This window comes from Triturus cristatus, chromosome 10, assembly GCF_964204655.1.
Source record: "Triturus cristatus chromosome 10, aTriCri1.1, whole genome shotgun sequence".
In the NCBI taxonomy this organism is placed as follows: Eukaryota; Metazoa; Chordata; class Amphibia; order Caudata; family Salamandridae; genus Triturus; species Triturus cristatus.
Genome location: NC_140593.1, coordinates 119,868,888 through 119,895,023, shown reverse-complemented (window position 1 = coordinate 119,895,023; position 26,136 = coordinate 119,868,888). Strand labels below are relative to the sequence as shown.

The 26,136-nt window shown below is 50.3% G+C and overlaps 1 protein-coding gene across 3 annotated transcripts in view; it reads left to right on the top strand.

Moving 5' to 3' along the window:
• The window catches only part of OSBPL10 (oxysterol binding protein like 10), an 850,497-nt gene that overhangs the window by 378,011 nt on the left and 446,350 nt on the right, over positions 1 to 26,136 (top strand). For all 3 annotated transcript variants that reach the window (XM_085630573.1, XM_085630574.1, XM_085630575.1), the window contains exon 3: positions 6,197 to 6,273. In XM_085630573.1, coding sequence (XP_085486699.1) covers positions 6,197 to 6,273 — 77 coding nt within the window. The remainder of the gene's footprint in view (positions 1 to 6,196; positions 6,274 to 26,136) is intronic.

Genomic DNA, 26,136 nt, shown 5'->3' with positions numbered 1-26,136 from the left:
CTTACCAACGGCCGATGGTGCTCCTCTCAGTCTCGACAGTGCATGGCTCCAGCACAGGCCCCCAGAGCCTCAGCCAACTCCACTCTACCAATCCAGACGCTGCTTGCATGCTGCTGACAATGTTAGACAGCATGAGAGAAGGACCAGGATTGGCAGGAGCGGGCTGGCTCGACTCTCACTCAGGCACTGGGGGCCTGTGCCTGCTTTCCTCCGCTATGGCAGAGGAGTGTCGCCCCACAGCTTTTGAGCAGTGTAAAGGTAAGGAAATAGAAAATTATAATAACTTTGTATTATTCTCATTTTATGTTTCCTTTGCATGCGGGTGTGTGGGAAGGGCAGTTGAGTAGTAATTTGCCCACTCCTAGGTGCCCAATAACTGTTTGATCGGCCCTCTCGGCCGGCCCAAATCAGTCATGCGCACTTTCCCCGTTCTCCATGCAGGCTGCATTACAGCCTGCTTGGAGAACAAGCCCAGGCCCCCATTCCCTGGTTGAGCGTTGAACCAGGACGCTCAAAATCAACCACAATGATGCATTGTAGCGTTGTGATTGGTCAGGGGAGCCTGGCCGTTCTTCCTGGCTTCCTGTCCCACAAGAGCAGGAGCAAGGAGCAGAGACAGGGGACCTGGCGGCAAGGTAGGTGTATAGTCTTTGGGTTTTTTTTGCTCTACATTGCACAACCTTGCCCCTCCCCCTGTGCTCCCCTCACCCCCGCTCCACGAGTCATGCCTGCCGCCGATGTGTCTAAGACCGCTCAGGGTATAGAGGTTTCAATGCGCATGCCACTTTGGTCTTCGCAAGACAGACCGCCTAAGAGACATGCACGCTTTAAATTGAAGTGCACACCAATCCTCTCTGCTGCCGATCAGCAGCAATGGCCCCGCATCAGGCTTGACTGCCAGCATGAAAAATAAAATTGTGATAAATGTGTTTTATTACCATTTTATTTTTTATGTTTGCTGCACTCGCAGATGAGGGGCGACGCTCCTCCACCCTAATGGAGGAACCGCCTCTGGTGCAAAATTCAAGTGAAATGTCAATGCAAGACATTTGGAACTCTCAAAATGGATATATGGCTGCTAATGAGCATTGGGCTGAAATATGGTTATCAGATGACTTCTTGTAACCAAGGACGCCAGTCTGGGCTTTTATTTAACCTAATGCATTCTGGTAGTTGTAGTTTTAATTTCAAACAAACCAATTAGACTGAAGAAACAGTAAGTAAGATGCCACATTACACCCAGGTATCAAGGAAACACTTTTTTACCTTCTTGTGTTTAACAACATAATTGTAGTCTTGGGGAATTTGAGATGAAACAATTGTATTAAAACACCCAAAAGCGATGGTTTGTAAAATGTAAGCCCAGGACTAGAACATGGAGTCACTGGTGACATGGAGTCATCGGATAACCTAAAATGGTTTGCGAAAGGAAAGGCCAAGACTGGAAAAGTGCATTGTTGGTGAGATGGAGTCATCTGCTAACCTGTCTCCTAATTCCCTGCTTCTGTATTGTTCCCAAACCTCGAAAAACTCTGAGAACTTCAAAGCTGACTTCCCAGGTACCAAGCAGGGAGCTTTCCCTTTCTATCGCAAGCCTAAACCTCATGTTCAAGGTAGAACTGTTGCTCCAGATTGTTCTCCTTCGGCAGCCACTGAGGCGACAATAACATCGTTATCATAGCTGTTGCCACATCTGGACGCCCCTTTGCCTTCTTGTGCTGTAAGCTTTGTTAATTTTCTTAGCCCGGTGCAATACATTTAATTGAAACATGGCTCTAGAATAATGTTCCTGTTTTTGTGTGCCACCAGCTCTTGGGCAATGGCCTGTTCCAGTAGACAGGGTTGTGCAAAGGTTTGATGTAGCCATATTTAAATATATTCCATGGCAAACTCCAGCCTTGCCAGATCGTTTACTAGATATGTGGTTTGTGTAAACGCTTTGCACTGTAGTCAGTACTTAAATTGAGCCGGTGGGGACTGGTACTTCTTTTTCATTCATCACAGTTTGACCAAGAACAATGGCAAAAAAAGGGTGAAAGGAGGAGGGAGAGAAAGACGGAAAAGCAGTGGGAAAGGGAGAAAGCAGGGATTAAAAAACCTGCAAGAGTTGGATAAATAGGCAGGGGGTGCAGGGGGTGATCGAAAGAGGCACGAGCTAGAAGCGACACCAGACAGAAAACTTTGGGCATTGGAACCTAATATTTCACAAATTAAGCACTGTAATACAGGTTTATTTTGGACCTGACATATTGCCCTTTATATTTAAAAAAAGATGAAAGTAATTGATAGATTGCCACATATTTATCTAACGTCGTCATTCTAGATTTGTAGCCTCTGTCAACCCATCCTCTGTGCCATCTTGTGCTTCAAAGATTTTAACATCTCTTTTTAGGGGTCTTTTTTGGAGTTAAAGGACTGCCTTTTTTAGTTTTATATTTTTTGCATTGCATTTGCAGAGCAATGCTCTGTAAAATAAGGTGACCGCATCACTTGGTTATTCAGTTGTCCAACCCAGGGGCTAAGAAATAGGTGACTGAGAATGAATGAATGAATATTAGACTTCTAAAGCGCAAACTTAGCCCAGGGGTGTCAAGGAGAAGAAAATGTTTCATAACAGATGCTGTTGTTCTTTTCAGGCACATCATTTTCTCTTGAGCGCGCCCGTGATTTGATGCTGTGCAGAAAGAGTGCTCCTAGCTATTGAGGCAGACTCTGATGCATTGCATAATTTCATTTTTCTGTTTTTTTTTTATCCTATCGACCTGTGTCCAAAATCCCATAAACTCAGTGGCGGCATCACCTGGGCTGCAGGAGTGAGGTGTTTCAAAAAAAAAAAAAACACTCGCCGGTCGGCGCTTCTCCTCCGTCCTCTTTCTTCTGGGGGAACGGACGCAGGAAGCACCCAGGCTCCCCTAAGCTAATCATAATGCTGCAAAGCAGTGTTGTGATTGGTCTGAGAGCTGTGGTTTGGTGCTCAGACAGGGAGTGGGAGCCTGGGCATGTTTTCCATTCAGGCTGTACAATATTACCGATGGAGAACATGCAAAGTGCACATGACTGTTTGGTCGGCCCAAGACGGCCGGCCAAACAGTCATGTGCACTTAGAGAGTGCCACCACTACTCCCCCCTGCTCTCCCCAGCCCAGCTCCACCCCGCCCCACAAAACCGCCTCAGCACGGAAAAATAAAATGATAATAACATTGTTTTATTATCATTTTATTTTTTATTTTTTGCAGTGCTGAAAAGCAGTGGGGCGACGCTCCTCCGCCTTATCGGTGGAGCTTCCCCTGCATAAACTTTAAAATGGCTTGTAGGAAAGTACTCCTTTTGGCATGGCTACCCCCACTTTATGCTTGACTCTGAATGCAACTTTGACTGAATGTGCAGTGGATTTCTGCTAATCAGGTGTCTGTGTTATTTCCCAAAACTGCACCTTTGTTTCCACAATTGGCAGACCTCTGGCCCCCATGTAAGTCCCTTGTGAAAGGTACCAGGGGCACCAAGGGCCTTTTGACCAGCGAGAGTCTCTAAGGGCTGCAGCATACTTTATGCCACCTTAAGAGACCTCTTACCAAATACATGCACACTGCCACAGCAGCCTGCGTATTTTGGTGCAGATAAAAGTTAAGAGTCGACCTCACACACATCCCTGTGTGCCAGGCCTACCAGCGCTGCAAGAGGTATAGGTAAGCCGCCCCTAAAGCAGGCCTTATAGCCCTAAGGCAGGGTGCACTATACCTCTTGTAAGGGCATAATTGCCTATATAGTGTCTTAAGTCCATTCTTAGACATAAATGCACAATGAAACTATACTCAGTACATGGGATGGGAGCTTGTCAATAAGAGTTCCACAGCTCCATGATGGCTTCACTGAATTCTAAGATGTTTGGTATCCAACATCTCAGATGAATGAGCCCACACTGTTGCCAGTGTTTGATTAATTAATCCATGTACTCAGAGGGCACCTCAAAGGTGTCCCTTGAAAACCTACCGACCACCTAGTGTGTGCTTGACTGGTTTCACCAGCCTGCCATTTCTAGACATGTTTCCGACCCCCTGTGGAGGGGGCCTTTTCATCTTGTGGGTCAGAAACGAAGCCTGCTCTGGGTGGAGGTGCTTCACACCTGCCCCCAGGCAGGAACAGCATTGAAGGGCAATGAGCCTCAAAGGCTTCCTGCCCTTTGTTATGCTGACCAAGGCCTCTCCAGCTAGTGGAGATACCCGCCCCCGACCAAGCCTCACGTTTTGGCGGCAGGCTCGGCTAGAAAATTTGTAAGCAGGAGAGGTGGTTCCCCTCTCTGCCAGGACCACCTCTAAGTTGTCTTGAGCCAAAGTGACCCCCTCCTTTGAGAATCCTCTATATTGTTTTGGAGCATTCTGCCCAATAGAATTAAGGGTATGCCCACTCCCCAAAGGTAGTGGACATTCAAAGGGTGTAGTCACCCTAAAGGTAAGTAGCCCATTTGCTACTACCTTCCAGTCCCTGTAACACCCCCACATTGAGTATTTCGGGGCACCCCAGAACCCTAATTTTCAGATTCCTGGCAACCTAAAGAAGAAGAAAAACCGAAGATCCATACCACTACTGAAGACACTAGACAACAACTGACTTGGCCCCAGCCCTACCGGCCTGTCTACAGCCCTTGAAGAAACCTGCTCCAAAAAGCACAGTCCCACCTGTGTACCCGATACCTCCGGCGCGAGTTGATGTGGCCCACCGGTCCCAAGAAGGTTCTCCAGCTGTCCCGAGCTCGAGTTCATCCCAGAGTGACCACTCCTGGAGTCCACGACAACGCCTGCAGCCTCAACATGAAGGGTCCCTCAACTGCGCAACCGGCTCCGGTAAGACGTTTCCGATGTCCAAAGATACCCCTGCACCTGCAGCCCCCAGGCTGTGTGGAGCTAAACCGATGCTGTCCCTGAGTCCTTCAGCATGCCAACTTACCCCTAGGGCCACCAGTTCCCTTAGTCCAGCTTCCTGGTCCAAGTCTGCAGCCTTTGTTTGAAACTGTTGTTCTCCATTGATTTGTATTGGGTGCCCAATGCTGTTTTGCCCCTCTGCACCAGACTGCCTCTGTACCCATGTGTGTATGTTTTGGTGCTGTGTCATGGCCCCCCCAGTGCTGATGAAACCACTGGAGGTTGACCACCAACTCTGATTTTACCTACCTCCAACTAGCACCTCTTTGCGTACCCCAGTCCCCATCGATTAACATTGGACCGCCGATATCGAATTTGACTACAGCACCCGAACGCCCCAGTGCCGGTGGTGCAGTCTCTGTCCTTACTTGACCCTTGCCCAGTGTTAATCCTTAAACCCGAAGACTGAAATTGTATGTTGTATACTTACCTGTGAAAATGCAGTTTTCCTTCCATAGGTTAGCATTGAACTTTTTGAAAAATACAGTGTCCACTTTTAGTACTGAAAAATTGTGATATTGCAAAACATATTTTACTGCAACAAAGCATATTTGGTTCTAAGTAATAAACATACAAAAAATAATATTTTTACAAACCATTGGTTTGAGATTTAGTCATTGAGTGTGTGTAATCATTCATTGCCTGTGTGTGTGCAACAAATGCTTAGCTCTGCCCTCTGATAAGCCTAACTGCTGCCCACACTACCACAAACGAGAGCATTAGTATTATCTACTCTAGCCTCTGTAAAGCCTCTGGGGATCCTCTGGACTCTGTTCACACTATACCTTACTTTGGTATAGTAGATACAGAGCCAGCTTCCTACATGGTTTTTTTGGCCAGTAGAAACCTTTTGTAACTGGTCAACTGTTGATCTGTTTTTTTTTAAATCTATAGTCCAGTGTCCAAAATCCCAAACGCCCTAAAATGCTTCATTGACAAGTAGATACTTTTTGTAACTGGTCAACTGGAACTTCCACCGGGGTGACTTGCAATATTGATTATGTTTTTTAATCTCTGCACAACCTGCACTTTGTACTGTCGGCGTTGCCTCCATTTACAGGGCAGAGAGACATTTATCCACAATATTTCCAGAACATGAACTGGCATGCCAGTCCCTCGTGGCTGGCAGCGCTGAGTGATGTGCCTGCTAATATTGCTGTAAATTTCCTGTGTGCTCCATTTCAACCTGATATCAGACTGAGAGCAGGGAAGTGATTCTCTGTCCCCTGGTGACATAAAATGATAGCTTTTTAAATGGGTGCTTATCTCTCTTTCAGCTGCTGATGCCAAGGAGAGGCAGTTCTGGATGACCCAGCTGCAGGCCTGTGCCAAGTTTCACACTGAGAACTCCAAGGTAAGTGCCCTGGGGAAGCCAGGGATGCTGACCTTGGTGGAAGGTAAGGGACACAGGGTGGGGGGTGTACAGTAGTCTATTCATCCAATCACCTTCGAAATATCAAGTGTTTGGTTTGTAGGCATCAGTTAATGTTGATTTCCTATAGGGCACTGCCAACTCTCACAGTTTCACTATGTGTCACACAATATCAGCTCTCTTCACACGGCTACTCTGTGAGGAGGAAATATCACATGGTGGCAGAGAAAACCAGTTGGGACCCACTGTCTAGACTGGATTCCCAGCTCGCCTTTTAAGGCATTGAACAGCTCATGCCAATAGGGGTGGGAAAACACCCCAGCACATTGGCAGCAGCCTCAGCAAGATTTTCTTTTTTGTAGGAGGGGATTTGTTGGGGCGAGGGACCAAAAGTACCTCTTGGGTACTTATCGGCATGAGGCGTCACTATCTCTCTAGACCCTGCCCTCTTCTCACTTCATGAAATTTTGTTTTAGTTCTTAAGGTCTGCTCTGCAGCATGCATCATTGAATAAAAGGCGGACACCTTTTTTCTATAAACTCTTTGTCTCTTTCACACATCTTTGCTTGGCAAACCTAGTTTCCTCCTCACCTCATATGTGTTTATTAATTGAATACAGTGGTGTAACCAGTGTTCAGAACTTGGATGAGACGTTGAGCCAGTATAATATGACCCAGAGACAGGGCCAGACTGGCAATTTACCCCATTGGAGGTAGAACCTTTGAAGGCTTGTTTTGAATATCTATGGCTCCTGCCTCAGTCCCCAGCTTCATGGAGCTTCCTTGAGCTTAAGTAGAGGTATGTGAGTCAGTGAAGGCTCCCGCCAGATGCCTGTTTCTGGCTTAGCGAGAGGTTCTCTGAGACCCCAGAACCCAAAATGAATTGATCTTTGCAGCTGATCCTGCCTGACACCAATGCTCTAACTTTATGCACCAAGAATTGAAGACCAAAGCATTAACCTTTGATGAAAACAAGAGAGTGTGAAAGATCTCATCAGGTGGCAGGATTACACAAAGGGAAACCTGGTAACCTGGCATCAATGCTGGCTTCATCGCTTGTCCAAACTGTTTGATCCTAGGTAAATATTTTATTTCACTGAACTGCCTGTATCTTTATTATTAGAAAATTAAAGTACCTTAAGGCTTCGCTGACCAACATGGTTGGCCACGTAATTATCGAGCTCCGTGCCTGCCCAGTGTGATCCTGTCCATTGCCTACCTAGGGGTGCCATCGGTATCAGAAATTCCTGGGGGAAGATGGCTAACACCCCCTGGGTGCTTCAATTTGGGCCGCTGTGCCCCTGAGGAGTAAACATTGGCGCTCAAGATTGGCCGGAACTGTCAAGTAGCCTGCTGCTGTGCTTCTCTCATGTCCGGTCCTGTGCTGCCTAGGGACCCGGAGGCTCTTGTCGCACGCTCACCCACGCTGCATGGCTGAGACTTGGGCCAGAGGAGGCCCCTGGTGTAGTGGTGCTCTGAGACGTCCCTACTGCAAGCTGAAGTGATTGCGAGCCCCAGCGCCGCTATGCTGCGTGAACAGGGCCAAAACCATTGGCAAACTGCTGGGCCTCGGTGAGAGGCTAGCTCGGCCCCCACTTCTCCTGAGTGCCTGAGACCGAGCTCCAGTAGCCTGCTTTGACTCTGTCACCCTGCTGGCATCTGGGGGCAGCGGCGGGCCCCGGCACCATCTGCATGGGCTCTCCAGAAGGTGCCTGAAGACGCGCCTCCGCTGGGGGCCTTGGACTGCAGACCCGCCGTCGGGTGCTTCCATACTCTGCGTTGCCCACCCAGATGCTCCTGTGACCCTGCCTCCTGGGCCTGAGTTGGAAGGCCTGGCTGTCTCGGCGCACTGCTGGCCCTCGTAGGGACCCTATGGGACTGTAACTCTTGCCTGACACTGCAGGCGAGCATAGCAGCGGTGCTTCAGCTTCACCCATACTCTGGAGCACATTCATTGAGGCCCCCAGTCATGGTTTTCATCAAGGATGGCCTACCGCATAATACCATGACTCACTGTGGACTCTGAGGGCCCTACTTTGCGCAGATGCCCCCTGGAGACATGTGTAGTGCCCCAGGAGAACCTTAACACACTTAACTAAACAATCCTTTTCTCTGGAGGTGGAGGACTGTGCCTATATTCCTTGCAGCAAGGATTCGCAATGATATGGGGGTGTGCGCCAATAAACCCTGATCTAGGCCCCATGGGGTAACACTCCCTCTTGAGTGAACCTTGGAGGGGCTTGCTGGTTGGACCTGGGGACCCTCCTGGGGCGTTCTGCATGAAGCTACTGTTTCTGCTCTTCGACTGCTGCAACAGATGCTCTGCGAGATCCAGCCTCACTCTAGTGCTGCACCTCTCCCCGCTGAGTCGGGGACCCCCAACATGTTTACCTCCGACTCCTTTGCACTCTGAGGGCCAACAGCAGCTTATGTGGGTTATGGGCAGTTGATGCTGCCTGCATGACAGGCTTTGTACAGTAACAGAGTGCGCCTCTGCCTGGTCCGTTGGTGTTTTGCCAACCTCCCTGACTGCGGAGCTGGCGAGCCTAAGTGGGACTTGAATGCTTTGGCTGGTGCCATTTCCCTGGATTGGTGGTGGGCGCGGGGCTTGCCTGGCTGCTGGCCTTGGGACAGGGTGTAAGCCTAGGCTTTGCAATGGGTAAACCCAAGGTCAAGACCACCGGTATTCAACAAGCTATGGCTGAGGAACATCTTGAAATGCAGGACGCAGAGGCTCTTCTTGACCTGTTCCAGCACTTACTGCAACTGACACTCAACAGCATCCTTGGGGCCATCGAGGGCTCCATAACTAACCTCCAAAAGGATATTGGCATTGTGTCAGTGGAGCTTGGCCTACTGCGGGATGATCACCATAAACTGTTAGACATGGTCAAGAAATATGAAGTGGCTATACAGGTCCTGCAACCGGAGCAGCGGGCCCTGACAGTACAAGTGACAGTCTTATCAGACCGCATGAGCAGACGAGAGCGCTGTGTGGAAGATGCAGAGGGGTGCAATCAGCCCAACAATGTCCGGATAGTTTGACTCCCTGAATGTGCTGAGGGACCTGATATGGTAGCCTATCTTGAGAACTGGTTGGGTACTGAGGTGGCCCCCTCCCAGCTCACTTAATTCTTCTTCCTGGAGTGTGCCCATACTCAGCTCCCGGCCCGGGGCGCCAACCCAGATCAGTTGTTGCTAAATTGTTACATTATAAGGACAGAGACACCTTATTGCAATGAGCATGGATGGACGGTCTATTCTGAGTGGCAGCAGTTAAGTGTCACAGCTCCCTGACTTCACCGCTGATGCACAGGCGAAATGGGCCTCCTTCTTGGAGGTAAAAAGGGTTCTCGGGGAAGAAGGGCTCACTCCTTTTATCAGCAAAACTTAAAAACAAGTTGGTTGGAAACTCACACTTCTGCCTTACTCTGGTTGAAGCTTGGACATTCCTGGAACCCTATCGTCGGTCAGTGCCCTGCACCCAGAGCACCAGGCACTGACCGACAAAGGGGACGCAACCGCTGTGCTTGGCACGCCTCCCAACGCAGTTCTTTGCAGAAACCATCCAAGACTCGGGCAGATAGTGACAGGGCAGCGACTCTACAGGCGACGGCGGAGATTAGTTACCCACCCATCTGACTCTGAGTTCAGCTTGGCCTCAGGTCACCACTCAGGGGAATCTGGTGATAACGTCCAGGATCATGAAGGAGACTTCCCCCGAAGAGTGACTCCTCGATCTGCTGATGACCTCCTCGATATGACTCGCGCCTGCTGCTGGGTTGTATTTGATGGAAGCCGCTGGGGGCACTGGACACAGTCCCTTCTTTAACATTTGTAATGGCTTCCCTTGGGCGCGATGACCCTCCACATTGGGGCCGGTGATGTCCGGCGACTTTAGAGCTTGAACTTTTTCCTCATAGCGTACCCCACACCCCCATTCCACTGGTGTGAGACTGACAGAGATGCGTGCTACTTGCTCTTTAGTTTCATTACGTTTTGGTCAGCAGTCATTGCTGCACTGCTCTGGGACTGGGGAGTTGGGTCCACTGTTGAAATGTTATGCTGTCTCTGGCGGTATATGTATGACAAATGATGGTTGTGTGGTTGGAGGCCTTGGATTACGCTGCTCGTGGACGCCTGGTCATGTTACCTGAATTTTCTTGCCTGCTACACAACATAACATCACTTTCATGACATGGAACTTTAGGGGGATGGGGTCAGTGATGAAACGCCACAAGTCCACGCATATCTTAGGAGTTATTTTTTTTTTTACAGAGTTTTATATAGCGCGAACTTGACCCGAGGGTACCGGGTATCAGAGCGCTTTACACAAGCACCAGTTGCGTTACATGAGGTTACATTCATTTTTTTGTTAGGCACGGGGAAATAAAGTGATTTGCCCAGAATCACAGGATGCTGCGCGTCCTTGCCGAGACTCGAACCTGGTTCCCCAGATTTGAGGTCGACCGCCCTAGTCTTTAGGCCAACTCCTCTCCCAGGTATTGGGTGCAAATAGCCATGCTTCAAGAGATGCATCTAACTAGTGCAGAAGCGTACCAGTTGCGGCACCGTTTGCTCGGCCAAGTGCACGCCTTGACATACTCCGCCTTTGCCGGGGCACGCTCATTTGGGTTTGACCAGGGGTTTCATTTGAAGCCACAACTGTTAGAATTGATAAGGAAGGGCAATATGTATTCATGGAGGGGATACTGTGGGGACGTCAGGTGGTCCTGGGTAGCATTTATGCGCCTAATCAAGACTATGCACCTTTCTTGGAGTCGCTTTCGACCCAACAGGGGCAGTTGGCTGGGTGTGCATTGCTGCTTGGGGGAGACATCAACAGTGTGTTGGATGTCACTCTTGACCGTTCTACCCGCCTCCCTGTTGAAGGCCTAAGGGACTGGTTGACACATTGGGAATTGGAGGATGTTTGTCACACCCAACACATGCAGTTAGTGACTACTCCTTCTATTCGAATGTATACATAGTGCATTCTAGGTTTGATCTTTGTCTGCTCCCGAGTATTGTGCCAATATGTCACACATTCATAATATCTTGGACGTACTCTTTCTGACCGTAGCCCACTTTTGCTATTCTTCCACCCGTCTGATGTGCACGCCACGATGTGGTACTTTCACACATCTGCTCTCTCTGAGGTCCCCTTTCGGGAGACCCTGCGGGAAGCACTCTGGCAAAATTGGGTACAGCCTTGTGTCACCGGGAGGACTGGGAGGTGTTGAAGGTTGTGGCCCGGGGGGTACTTTTTAACCCAGACAGTAGGTGTTAGACCTGTCAGCCCTTTGGGTGGTCCCTCCTCATCATTATTTATTTTGTCCCACTTTTGCCTCAAACCCTGTTTGAATTTTTCCTTTTTGGGAACCACCAGATTTTTTTCGTGTTGCTGCAGATTCAGGGAGCCATTTTAGCTACCCCTGAAACTTCTGTCTGAGGGCCTGGAGCACAAAATGGTGGCCACCTGTGACATCACCAGCATCCACTGGAACCTACCAGCACCTTCCAGAACTCTGTGACAGTTGGAGACCGTTTAGAATGTTGGGAGGATAAGAGAGGCAGTTGGCAGTTGGAGCTGGCAGTTGGCACCTGACTGGTGAAGAGAGAGGAGCACAACAGTGAAGGAGGAAGGAGTGAAGCAGCAGGGGTGGAAACTTGTGCCTGGAGTGGGGTCCATAAACCCACCCTTGATACTTGTCCCTACTGATGGATCCCAGCCTATAGCCCTGTGTGGGAAGAAGACAGAAGAAACTTATCCTAAGGACCTGGACAGCAGGAACAGGCCTTAGAACCAAGAAAACAGCAAGATTCTGACCTGAGAACTGGTTTCCCTGGAGTCCGGCGTCGAGTGGCCTGAGACCTGGAGCCCGAGGTGGAGAAGCGGCGCTGACTGAAGTAGCAGACGTCGTACCCGGAGCCGCCTGAGGTCGTGAGAGGGCGCCGACGGAGGTCGTGAGGAATACCAGAGGTCGAGGAGGGAGTGAACCGAGGTCGAGCGAGCGGCGTCATCGGAGGAGTGAAGTCCGCCCTCCGGAGTCGTCGGAGACCGAGGTAGAGGAGCACCGGAGGTCGGGAGTGAGGATCGCACTCCGGAGTCGCCCGGAACCTGTGTGGAGGAGCACCGGAGGTCGGGGGTGAGGATCGCACCCCGGAGTCGCCGGAAGTCGACATCGAGGCCAGGCCGGCCGACGTCATCGGAGCCGAGAGCGCCATCGGACCGGAGCCGCCCGAAGTCGACATCGTGAAGAGACTGCCCGACGCCGTCGAATCGGAGGTCGAGATCGAACCGAGGCCACCGACATCGGACCGGAACCGCCTGCCGGCGTCGTCAAAGAACTGACATTGTGCCGAGGCCGCCGAGACCGAACCGGAACCGCCTCACGGCGTCGACACGACTCCAGCGGCGTCGGAACATCAGAAAAAGGGCAGTAAGTGGAGTAGAGGGCGCCTAAGGCCCTGTGGAGACCTGAGAGACTGCTCTAAGGGGCTAGGGAGGTGCTGAAACCAACCTGACTGTGCAAGGGGTGAACTGGGACTAACCTAGAGAGGTTGCGTGGAGAGAGAAAGCCAGGGCACTGGTATTCCCCCCTTTGATCTACCTCAGATTAGGCCTCAGCCTTGTCCCAGCCAGGGAGTAGCCCCCCTCAAGCCTTCCACAACCCTACAAGCTGTGCCGGGGCCAAATCAGCCCTTAAGAATTGAAGTGTCATCTGATTACATGAGTGTTGCTGTATACTTTTAATTATTTATTGGGGATACTGTATTTATTGAGTTTTTACCTATTTATTGCTGCACTATATTTATAGGTCCACAGGACTTGTTGGTGTACAATATTTATTGGTACAGTATTTATTGCCTCAAAGTATTTAATTGTCTGTATATATTGCACTTGTATTTATGCCCTGTTATTTATGATCACCCCTATTTATTTCATCAAACAGCCAATATTTATTTGACCTGCTCTATTTAAGAATCTGTATATTGTGATTGACCTATTTATTTTTCCAATCAGCAACTAAGAGAAAAAGATAAAGAAAGAATATTTTCATAATTTTTACGGTGTAGAGTCGTTTTTGGAACGGATGCACGCATGGTTATTGTATGGGTATATTGTATGCTTAGCACTGCGCCTGTTTCCTGACCACTCGAGCCAAGCTACCACAGTGTGTTCGGGGAGTCCACCACCACCCTGCGGAGTGGGAGTGGGCTGTTTCCAACATAAATTGGTGTTCAGTGGTGGGATAGAGCTGTGCCTACATATACTCAACAATAACTGTGGGTAGTCCATAGGCCTACACCGGGAGTTTTCTCACAGCGGCCTTCCTAATTGTGGGTTTTTGTTTTTTCCAAATTTACTCTGGTGGTGGGAGGAGGTATTATTAAAGGTACCCCCCTACATTGCTACTGCACAAAACCTGTCCTCTAACCTGAGTGGGCAAGATGGAGTTTGTACTAGAAGATTTAGAAACGTACACTGTGGCCCAACTCAGGGAGTTTTGCCAGCGGGAGGGGGTGTACTGTCCCCCAGGAGCAAAGAAGGGTGCACTCCAAACCAGCTTAAGGGCTTGGGGGGAGGCACGCCGAGAAAGCAAGGCTGAGGAGGAAGACAGGGATGGAGAGCCTGACCCCGAGGGGGCTGAGATGTACCAACCTGAGGTGGGGAACCTGTCAGCAGGGCCCAGGACACTTTCTAGGAAGGGCAGCACTGTCTCTAGCGGGGGCTTATCCAGCGTGGAGTTAGCAGATCGGAGAGAGAAAAGACAGCTCACATGGGATTTAGCAAAGCTGGAGAAGGAGAAGGAGGAACAGAGGTTGGCTCATGAGACGGAGAAAGAGAGGATGGCTCATGAGATAAGACTGAAAGAGATAGAGCTTCAGATCTTAAGAATTGGGGCACCAACTGTTCCTAATGGTGGCAGCAAAGACCAAGAAATCACCAGGGAATCCAAACCTTACCTGCCAAAGGACATAGTAGCTAGCTATGGGGCGGGTGACGACATCGCCAAGTGGCTAGCAGCCTATGAGGTCTCGTTGAGGGCCCATGGGGTTCCAGTGAAGTATTGGGGAGGAGGATTGTATAGGTACATGCCTCCAGCTGGTAGGGATGCTTTATTGGGCCTCGAAGAGGATGAGCAGACCCACTACCCCACCATGAAACTGGCGCTCATCAGAAAGTTTGGACTAACACCTGAAAAGTACAGACAGAAGTTCAGGGGTAGTCACAAACTGGGCACACAGAATTGGGTGGACTTCCTGGACTATGCAAAGAAGGCACTGGAAGGTTGGATTCAGGGCAGTGAAGTAAGGAACTACGAGGAGCTGTTTGACCTAGTACTGAAGGAACACCTACTCGAGAAATGTTTCCCTGAACTGCGGCAACACCTGGTGGATAGCAAGCTGACCAGTCCCCGGAAGCTTGCTGAGGAGGCGGACATTTGGGCTAGTACCCGGGTGTCCACAAGGGGGACTGGAGGGGATACTCAAAAGGCCGGACAGGGCGTCCCCCAGAAGAAAGAAGGAGGGGAAAAGAAAAAGGAGTTCTCCAAAGGCCCCCAAAATAACTTCCAAGGGAAGGGAACAGGATTCACCTCTAAGGCTAACCCACCCAGAAACCCTAATCCTGGCCAGAGTCAGCAGCCAAGGGTTGTCCATTGCTATGAGTGCGGTGGCGTTGGACACTATAAAGGAGATCCGAAGTGTCAGAAACGATCACCCCCTCCCACTGGAGGAAAGACCCCCGGAGTAGCTAGTGTAGTGCTCGGGGAGGAGATGCCCTTAACTAAGGGAAGGGAGTGGGCGGGTGTCACTTTAGTGTCCCTGGGAGAACGGGAGATGGTTCCCAAGATCCAGGTGCCCGCAAATACCGCAAAGTATGGGCAGTGGATCACCATCAACGGCCAAAGAGGGGAGGCTCTGAGAGACACAGGAGCCAGTATGACTATGGTGCGTAGCCAACTGGTGTCTCCAGAGCAGGTAATTCCCGATGTACTCCACCCAGCCGCGATGGCTGACGGCAGAACAGGTCACTATCCAGTGGCCGAGGTTCCCTTTGAATGGGGGGGGGTTGCAGGTTCACTTCGAGTTGCCGTAAGCCCTGCCGTGCCAGTCGATTGTCTGCTGGGCAATGACATGGAGCACAACGCTTGGAAGGAGGTGGAATACCGGACTCACACCGAGATGCTGGGTACACCTGACTGGGCCTGTGTTAGCACAAGGTCCGAGACTACCCGAAGAGGGAGTTCATTCCGGCTGGAGCCTGGAACAAAGGCCCAGCCAGCTGCCAGTCAAGGGAAGAACCGAGGACAGGAGGAGCCTGCCTCGGCGTCTCCACCCCGTAGGACGGATAGGCCACCGGAGGTGGTGGGCCAGGAGTCTGCGGAGGGGGACGTTACCAACCTGGAGGACTTACCCATCCCGGCCGAGTGGCACGTGGAGGGAGGCCCGTCCAGGGAGGAATTCTGCCAGGGCCAGAGGGAGTGCCCTACCCTTGAGGGGCTGAGGCGACAGGCCGAAGCCCAGGCAGCAGGGAACGTTGAAGGGAACTACAGTGTTTACTGGGAGGATGGCCTCCTCTACAGGGAACCCAAGGCACCCCTACATGGATCGTCACGAGCCTTGGTAGTTCCTCAACGTTATCGAGCCTTCCTTTTGGAGTTGGCTCACGAGATACCATTGGCAGGACACCTGAGGCAAGACAAGACCTTCGCCCGTCTTGTCCCACACTTTTATTGGCCTCAGATGAAAGTGTCGTCCGATACCTACTGCCGGACATGTGTGTCTTGCCAAGCCAGTGGGAAAACAGGGGTGAAGCTGAAAGCTCCCCTGGAACCACTTCCTGTCGTTAGCACCCCCTTTGAAAGGGTGGGCATCGACATTGTGGGTCCATTAGATCCACCAACTACAGCTGGTCACAGGTTTATCCTGGTTCTGGTGGATCATGCCACACGGTACCCAGAGGCAATACCTCTGAGGACCATAACAGCACCTGTTGTGGCTAGGGCCCTGATGGGAATCTTTACCCGAGTGGGTTTTCCCAAGGAAGTTGTGTCCGACAGGGGGACCAACTTCATGTCAGCATATATGCGGGCAATGTGGAAGGAGTGTGGAGTGACCTACCGGTTCACAACTCCTTACCACCCCCAGACCAATGGTCTGGTGGAAAGGTTTAACAAAACCTTAAAAGGCATGATCCGAAGTCTGCCTGAAAGCCTGCGGAGGAAATGGGACGTCCTCCTACCCTGTTTACTTTTTTCCTACAGGGAAGTGCCACAGAAGGGAGTGGGCTTCAGCCCCTTCGAGCTTCTGTATGGGCACCCTGTACGTGGACCTCTTAACCTGGTGAGAGACGGATGGGAAAGAACTCCCAGAAAGCTCCCCCAGGATGTGGTGAGCTACATGCTGGCCTTCCGGAGCCAAATGGCTAAGTTGTGGAAGCAAGCTTCTGACAACTTGGAAGCCAGCCAAGCAGTGATGAAGGCGTGGTATGACCACAACGCTCACCCGGTGGAGTTGGAGCCTGGCCAGAAGGTGTGGGTGATCGAACCAGGAGAGCTTAGTGCCCTCCAGGATCGCTGGTCAGGACCCTTTGAGGTGTTGGAGAAGAAGGGTAAGGCTACCTACTTGGTGGACCTGAAGACCCCTCGTCAGCCCCTGCGGGTGCTGCATGCCAACCGCCTCAAACCCCACCACGAGAGGCCCGAAGTCATCTTGATGATGGTGACTGACGGAGGAGAGGACGTGGAAAGCGAGCCTCTCCCTGATCTGTTTGCGTCTCAAGAAAAGGATGGGTCGGTGGAGGGAGTGATTCTCTCCCCATCTCTAACTCCTGAACAGCAGGAGGACTGTCGCCAGGTCCTGGGGCAGTACTCTTCGTTGTTCTCCCTTGACCCGGGTAGGACTCACCTGTGCGTCCATGACGTGGACACAGGAGACAGCCCACCTGTGAAGTCCAGGATCTACCGGATGTCAGACAAGGTGAAGGCCAGCATTCATAGTGAGGTCACTAAGATGCTGGAGCTAGGAGTGATTGAACCTTCTAGCAGCCCCTGGTCCAGTCCGGTGGTGTTAGTACCAAAAGCTGCACCACCGGGTGCCCAACCAGAACTGAGGTTCTGTGTGGACTACCGGGGACTGAATTCAGTGACAAAGACTGATGCACATCCGATCCCTAGGGCGGATGAATTAATTGACCGGCTGGGAGCTGCCCAATATCTAAGTACCTTTGACCTTACTTCGGGGTACTGGCAGATCTCTTTGACTGATGGAGCAAGGGAAAGGTCAGCCTTCTCCACGCCCAATGGCCACTACCAGTTCTGTGTGATGCCCTTTGGGCTCAAGAACGCACCTGCCACGTTTCAGCGCCTGGTAAACCAGATCCTCACCGGAATGGAGAGTTTCTCTGCTGCTTATCTGGATGACATAGCCGTCTTCAGTAACAGCTGGGAGGATCACTTGCGTCACCTGCAAGCTGTTCTCCAGGCCCTGAGACAAGCTGGATTGACGATCAAGGCCAGCAAGTGCCAGATCGGGCAGGGGTCGGTAGTGTACCTTGGACACTTGGTGGGTAGGGGAGCGGTGCAACCCCTCCAGGCGAAGATCGAGGCCATCATGGCCTGGGAACCCCCCAAGACACAGACTGAGGTCCGAGCATTTTTGGGCCTCACGGGATACTACCGCCGCTTCGTGAAGGGGTACGGTACCATCGTAGCCCCTCTCACGGAGCTCACGTCCAAGAAACAACCTCGACGGGTAGTCTGGACGGAGGCTTGTCAGCAAGCCTTTGAGAAATTGAAGAAAGCCATGTGCGAGGCCCCGGTCTTAAGGGCCCCAGACTTTTCCAAGAAGTTCATTGTCCAGACAGATGCATCAGAACATGGCATTGGGGCAGTGTTATCGCAACTCAACGAAGAGGGTCTGGATCAACCCGTGGTCTTCCTATCCAGGAGACTACTTCCCAGGGAACAGAAGTGGAGTGCAATAGAGCGTGAAGCCTTTGCAGTGGTATGGGCTCTGAAGAAGTTGCGGCCATACCTGTTTGGCTCGCACTTCCTAGTTCAGACCGACCACCGACCCCTTCGTTGGCTGATGCAAATGAAGGGGGAGAATCCCAAGTTGTTGAGGTGGTCTATTTCCCTACAGGGGATGGACTTTCAGGTGGAACATCGGCCTGGAGTGGACCACGCCAATGCAGACGGTCTCTCAAGGTATTTCCGCCTTAGTGATGAGAACTCCCAAGGGGTTGGGTAGCTCTCCCCACTTTCAGCTGGGGGGGACGCGTGTTAGACCTGTCAGCCCTTTGGGTGGTCCCTCCTCATCATTATTTATTTTGTCCCACTTTTGCCTCAAACCCTGTTTGAATTTTTCCTTTTTGGGAACCACCAGATTTTTTTCGTGTTGCTGCAGATTCAGGGAGCCATTTTAGCTACCCCTGAAACTTCTGTCTGAGGGCCTGGAGCACAAAATGGTGGCCACCTGTGACATCACCAGCATCCACTGGAACCTACCAGCACCTTCCAGAACTCTGTGACAGTTGGAGACCGTTTAGAATGTTGGGAGGATAAGAGAGGCAGTTGGCAGTTGGAGCTGGCAGTTGGCACCTGACTGGTGAAGAGAGAGGAGCACAACAGTGAAGGAGGAAGGAGTGAAGCAGCAGGGGTGGAAACTTGTGCCTGGAGTGGGGTCCATAAACCCACCCTTGATACTTGTCCCTACTGATGGATCCCAGCCTATAGCCCTGTGTGGGAAGAAGACAGAAGAAACTTATCCTAAGGACCTGGACAGCAGGAACAGGCCTTAGAACCAAGAAAACAGCAAGATTCTGACCTGAGAACTGGTTTCCCTGGAGTCCGGCGTCGAGTGGCCTGAGACCTGGAGCCCGAGGTGGAGAAGCGGCGCTGACTGAAGTAGCAGACGTCGTACCCGGAGCCGCCTGAGGTCGTGAGAGGGCGCCGACGGAGGTCGTGAGGAATACCAGAGGTCGAGGAGGGAGTGAACCGAGGTCGAGCGAGCGGCGTCATCGGAGGAGTGAAGTCCGCCCTCCGGAGTCGTCGGAGACCGAGGTAGAGGAGCACCGGAGGTCGGGAGTGAGGATCGCACTCCGGAGTCGCCCGGAACCTGTGTGGAGGAGCACCGGAGGTCGGGGGTGAGGATCGCACCCCGGAGTCGCCGGAAGTCGACATCGAGGCCAGGCCGGCCGACGTCATCGGAGCCGAGAGCGCCATCGGACCGGAGCCGCCCGAAGTCGACATCGTGAAGAGACTGCCCGACGCCGTCGAATCGGAGGTCGAGATCGAACCGAGGCCACCGACATCGGACCGGAACCGCCTGCCGGCGTCGTCAAAGAACTGACATTGTGCCGAGGCCGCCGAGACTGAACCGGAACCGCCTCACGGCGTCGACACGACTCCAGCGGCGTCGGAACATCAGAAAAAGGGCAGTAAGTGGAGTAGAGGGCGCCTAAGGCCCTGTGGAGACCTGAGAGACTGCTCTAAGGGGCTAGGGAGGTGCTGAAACCAACCTGACTGTGCAAGGGGTGAACTGGGACTAACCTAGAGAGGTTGTGTGGAGAGAGAAAGCCAGGGCACTGGTATTCCCCCCTTTGATCTACCTCAGATTAGGCCTCAGCCTTGTCCCAGCCAGGGAGTAGCCCCCCTCAAGCCTTCCACAACCCTACAAGCTGTGCCGGGGCCAAATCAGCCCTTAAGAATTGAAGTGTCATCTGATTACATGAGTGTTGCTGTATACTTTTAATTATTTATTGGGGATACTGTATTTATTGAGTTTTTACCTATTTATTGCTGCACTATATTTATAGGTCCACAGGACTTGTTGGTGTACAATATTTATTGGTACAGTATTTATTGCCTCAAAGTATTTAATTGTCTGTATATATTGCACTTGTATTTATGCCCTGTTATTTATGATCACCCCTATTTATTTCATCAAACAGCCAATATTTATTTGACCTGCTCTATTTAAGAATCTGTATATTGTGATTGACCTATTTATTTTTCCAATCAGCAACTAAGAGAAAAAGATAAAGAAAGAATATTTTCATAATTTTTACGGTGTAGAGTCGTTTTTGGAACGGATGCACGCATGGTTATTGTATGGGTATATTGTATGCTTAGCACTGCGCCTGTTTCCTGACCACTCGAGCCAAGCTACCACAGTGTGTTCGGGGAGTCCACCACCACCCTGCGGAGTGGGAGTGGGCTGTTTCCAACAGTAGGAATTTGATGTAACCTTGAAGCAAACTCACTCGCCTTGATGGTATTCTCCATGTATTGGATAATGCACTGGGGGCTGATACTACCACTAACCAGAGGTTGCTTGAAGCTCAGGAGCAATATAATGTTGCTCTGGAGTGTCTTCACTGCCATAGATACATCGAGTATGTCAGTCTAGCCCATGAAGAAGAGGGTAGACCGAAGAGATTGTTGGACTATCAAGTCCGACCGAAATGTAGAGGCACTCCCATCACAATACTGATGTCTCATGATGGTACCTCTCTTTTTATGCCTGCGGACATTAAAGCTGCGTTTCAGGACTATTATGTCTCCCTTTATGGCCCCCTGGAGGTGACCCCCTCCTGTACACCTGATGACTTGCTGGATAGCCTTGACCTTCGGCGCCTCCCTTCGGATGCGTTAGAAGAACTGAGAGGACCAATTACAGTGCAGGAAATTGCTAGCGCAATCAAAAGTATGGCCACTGATAAGTCACCAGGACTGGACATGCTCCCAGTAGAGTTCTATGCGATGTACACTGGGATATTAGCACCTTGACTTGAGGCGCTCCTTCGGAGGTGTTGTATGTGGAGTTGCTCTCGGACTCCACCAGGGAAGCTCTGGTTGTCCTGTTACCTAAATTGTCCCCACTAGGTACGTCAACTGCTGCCTTCCGCCCATTGTCAATATGGACTTCAAAATTCTTAGCAAAGCACTGGCTACCAGGCTCCTACCACATATACAGGACTTGATACATACAGCAGGAAATGGATTTATCCCATGGTGGAACACCTCCATGAATCTCCGGCGACTTTATAACATTTACCACAGATGGTCCAGAGCAACCCACGGGCCATGGTCATGTCGATGTACTTTGAAAATGTATGGTGGGACTTCCTGGAAGCACTTATGCTTCATATGGGGTTGGGAGTGGGCTGAGTCCGTTGGGTGAGATTGCTATACATGAGGCCCATGGCTGGCATCTAGACATGCCGCACAATATCAGGCCACTATGACATTTATTGGGGAATGAGACGCGCTCATAGTAAAACTGCAGGCGGAGTGGTTCCCGATGCAGGGCCATGGCAAAGGAATTCTGGTGGAAGAGAGGAAACACATCATATCTCTCTATGCTGACCATCGTTTATATGCATACCAGGGAGGAGGATACTGCTACTATTTTGCGTCTCCTTGAGGATTTTGGGTCATACTCTGGTCTTTGAGTTTATTGTGCCAGAACCTGATTATTCCCTGTGGTCCGAGACACCCCCAGACCAGCTGGGTGCCCGCTAAATATTGCCGGGGCATCGCATACCTTTAAATATCTGGGCATACAGATTTCCCATGACCTGGATAATCTGCGATAAGGCAACCTGGGGGTGGTGATGCGCTCACTCAAGTCCTGTGTCCCCTTTTGGAGATCACTTCAATTACCACTTATGGTGCGTATAGCGCTTTCTAAGATGGTCATGCGCCCTCATTTGCTTTATAATTTTGCAGTCAAGAGGAACTTGGCCCAATTGGTTCTAAACCGAACAAGGGGGTCTTGTTGGCCAAGCTACTTAATTCTAAACTGCGGATTCCTCAGCCGGGGGTTCTCCTCTTAGTGACATTGCATTGCTGGCAAGGCTGTAATAAACGGCTGATGGCCAACTTTCTATATGCCCTGGAACTCCTGTTAGTGGGGTTACCACATGGGGAACAACTGACCGTCTTCTCAGTCGGTCAACTGGCTGTGTGGACTGAGGCGGGGGGAGTTACTACCAGCAACTGCTTCCAGACGGGCGCCCTTATCCCCTTGGCGGATTTGACTGCTCCTCACGGGGACTGCCTCCTGGCCAGTTCCTCACATTTGAGGCGCTCACACTAACATTTCATGACTTATGGGGGACGAACCCCTCGGAATCCACGACTCATTTTATCCTTCATTTATTATTGACAATGGGGTCGGAAAGCCACCTCATCACCTGGTTTTATGAGGCGGTTAATGCACAACATCTGAAAACACTGGCTGCCCTTCGTACACAATGGAATACTGAGTTGGGCCAGGATCTGGCGGACTGTGAATGGGGCCGAGTGTTAGCATATCCACATAAGGTTTCCTGTAGCACACATCTCAAATGCATACAGTTCAATTACACACATAGAACGTACCTAACACCACATAAAATAAGAGTTCTATATGGGGGAGATCCTGGGAAGTGCCTCCTTTGCCAACTCTTAGATGCAGATTTCAGACACATGACTTGGCACTGCCCCTGCTTACAGCCATTCTGGAGACTAGTTTTACTGAAATGTAACTCTACTTGTAAGAGGACACTTGACCATGCCATTGAGGTGTGCTTATTCGGGGGTATTTCCTAGACCAGTGCCCAAGAAAGTTAGGAATAGATTTCTTGACCTCGCCGTTATCCTAAATGGCAGATAGCCATGGCATGTAAAGCAGCTGTGGGGCTCAATGTTGAGATGTGGTTCAGGGATGTTGCACTGTGGGCCAGGGCAGAAGAGAGCTCTGCAAAGGAGTAGCCCCGGGGTATTAGCAGGAGACCCATATCTGACCTCTGGTCTGAAGTGGTTGATGAATGGTGAGCACGCATCGGAATCACTGTCCGCCAATGCAGACTGATTGAGACACGGAGCCAGTTGGGCCTGTGGTGCCATGAGAAGTTGGGTTGACTTGTGCTTGAACATATTATGAATATATGTTAGTGATACATTCCAATAAAACAAAATTAGAAAAAAAAAGAAATGAAAGCACCTTAAAATACCCGAGTTCAGGATGTGCACTGTACAAAAACCTTTTGTGTTTGATTTAATAAACTGTAAGGTTGCACCATCTGTGATAATAACCTAAGCCCCATAAAGGGTACTCTGGACACTCTAACTTGCCTCTTAGTTTGCTACTGACTTTGTCCTCATTGCGGGGGTGGGTGGGGTGAATGTTTCTAAGTTCAAGTTTAAAAACTATCACTTTTAAGAAATGCCTCTCAAAGCAGTAATATAATCTGATGTACGAAGGTGAAACTCTTTTGTGTGTTAAAGAAATACTTTTGTTTTAGTTGATAAGACTTTATGACATTTTTGCATGTTTTTTGCATGATTTACATACCCGATTTTCCCTTGGCTCCGCTCATGCCCAGGCTCTTAGAGCCACGACAGGCCCATTGGCTCGGCTCTGACTCGGTTTTCCCTGTTAATTTCTGGCTCTTCCACCTCTGGAAGCATGGCAGCAGTCACAGTGGGGGTGAATTAATAGAAAGAAAGAAGAGGAGATAGGAGAACAGCTAGTCTAAACGTTTCTGCCACGGCTGCTTGTTGTTCCCAGCCCGGCTCTGGCCAGGAAAGAAGCAGGGACATTGCGGGAGGTGCAGTAGAGGTGAGTAAAGATGGTGTGGCACAAATACACCTCGTTGGAAATGACGTAAAGCACATTGGCTGCGTACGATGCTCCTTTGGGAAAAGATCCCCAAGAAGTACAGTATTATGCATTGGCTTTCCATGGTGTCTCTTGTGAAATACCGCTTTTTCACATGCCCTGTCTCTTCTGGGGAGACGCAGAGACATTCGTTGCTGCCCTTTGCCTCAAGAATGAGGCTGTGCAGCGTCAGCGGCCATCTTGGTTATTTCCATCTCCTCTCTGTGCCTACGGCATTCCTTAGTAACCCTGGTCATGAGCGACTTCTTTATTTTATTTATTTATTTCATGTTTGCAATTTTAAACGGTGCGGAAATGGCCCGAAGGAATAAGCGTGCTTTACAACAGTAGCATGGTACAAGGGTACGCAAGTTACAGTTACAATAATTACGTTCAGACATATTGACTCAGTAGCTGCGACCTGGACAAATGCAGCCGTTGGCCAAGGGACGCAAACGGTTCAAGCATTGATTAAGATGGTGGAGACCCACAATGAAGGCAGTTCGTCTCCTGGATGGAGTACTTGGGTATGAGCCAGGGTGATTAACCCAGGGTCTGTTAAACAGGAGGCGATTGAGGTCCTTTTTGAAGAGGAATATGCAGGTTGTTGGGTGAAGGGAGGGAGGTAAGGAGTTCCAGATTCTTGTGGCACTATCAGAAAAGGACTGGCACATGTACCGTGCTCGACTGAAGGTGGGGGTTCCAGAAGCCGGGACTGGGTATTTCTGGAACCCCTATTTGCTCCAGAGATTTCCAGTTTCTCACTTAGATAGGAAGAGTGCAGCGCTCTGTGGGTAATGCAGGCGGTTTACAATTGTGCCCGAGCTTCAATGGGAAGCCATTGGAGGGTTGGCAGGGCCAGGGAAATGTGGTCACATTTCTTGAGACCTAACGCGAAGTGCGCTGCTGCATGTAGAGTTGCTCTCAGTGGGCCTAGGTGAACTTTGTGAATGCCAGAGAGAAGGGCAGTTCCGTAATCTAGTCTGGAGAGAACGAAAGTCTGCACCACTGTTTTGAGGTCTTGTTCCGGGATCAGTTCTCTGAATCCCCACAGCTGCCTGAGCTGGTATCGTGCACTTTCGGCCGTGGCTGTGATGTGGCTGTGGAGGTTTAGATGAATTTCAAGGGTGATACCAAGGGATCTAGCAATCTGGACAATGCCAGGGCAGCCATCCAGGGCAGGAAGTTGGCCATCCTGGCATGGTATGGGACATGAGCTGCAGAGTTTTTCCTTTCTGGGCAGAGTGTGCTGCTATGGACTTAAACAGGTGCAACAACCATCTGCACTTTTTATTCCCTTTCTTTTTTCCAAAAATCCGTAACACTGGAATAAATACTCACAGGACTTCCTGTGCAGGTGTTAGTGCACCTGTGTATTTTTGGGCAGAATTAGCCAAAGTGCCAAAAGTCTAAATGACCGCACTAATATGGTTATGGTCACCCGATGAATCCGTGCCACCAAGGCCACAATGCGCCTCTGCTTTTTTTTAAAAGCAATTATTTACAGGTGTGTTCGTTGAATTGATCATTTGGTGTAAACCGGGACTACAAGTTCCAAATGCAATGGGTGTTAAACGATAATACACAACTTGAGTTTGACGTCATCTGGTAAAGGGAAAAATAAAACTGCAGGTCCCTGGAGGTATAGTGTGGGAAGCTGAAAAACCGGGATGAACTTAAGGCAGCAGTCTTTAATCTGTGGAGCACAACCCCCAGGGGGGCCGGTGAGCCCTGAGAAGGGGGTGGTGCATTTCCAGGCCTAAATTCTGTCTGGAATGCAAAATGTGCTTTTCCTTTTGGATAAAGGCCAGGACTCTTTATTCCGATCGTTAAATTGCGTTAGCTGAAGTTAATTGAAACAAAGAGGCCTGGTAAAACAATCCTTCAAGTAAGTGTTCATGCCAGGGTGCCTGCTTGCCTGAATGACATGCAAATATGTGCTAGGAGTTAATCTGCAAATGTAAAGGGTGCTTGGGAGTGGTTCTGGCTTTAATTGCTTGAATCACTCCAAGCATTTTGATGGCAAAGATGTTTTTTTTGTTTTTTGCAAGGTGGTGCAAAGAGTTAACAACTGGGCTGTGATGAAGTGCATGCTTTTAACCATACCTGCATTTACACAGTGCTTAGTACCCCTGGGGAGGTGCTGAAGGGACGGGTATGCAAAAAAAAACAAAAAAAACATTACTTA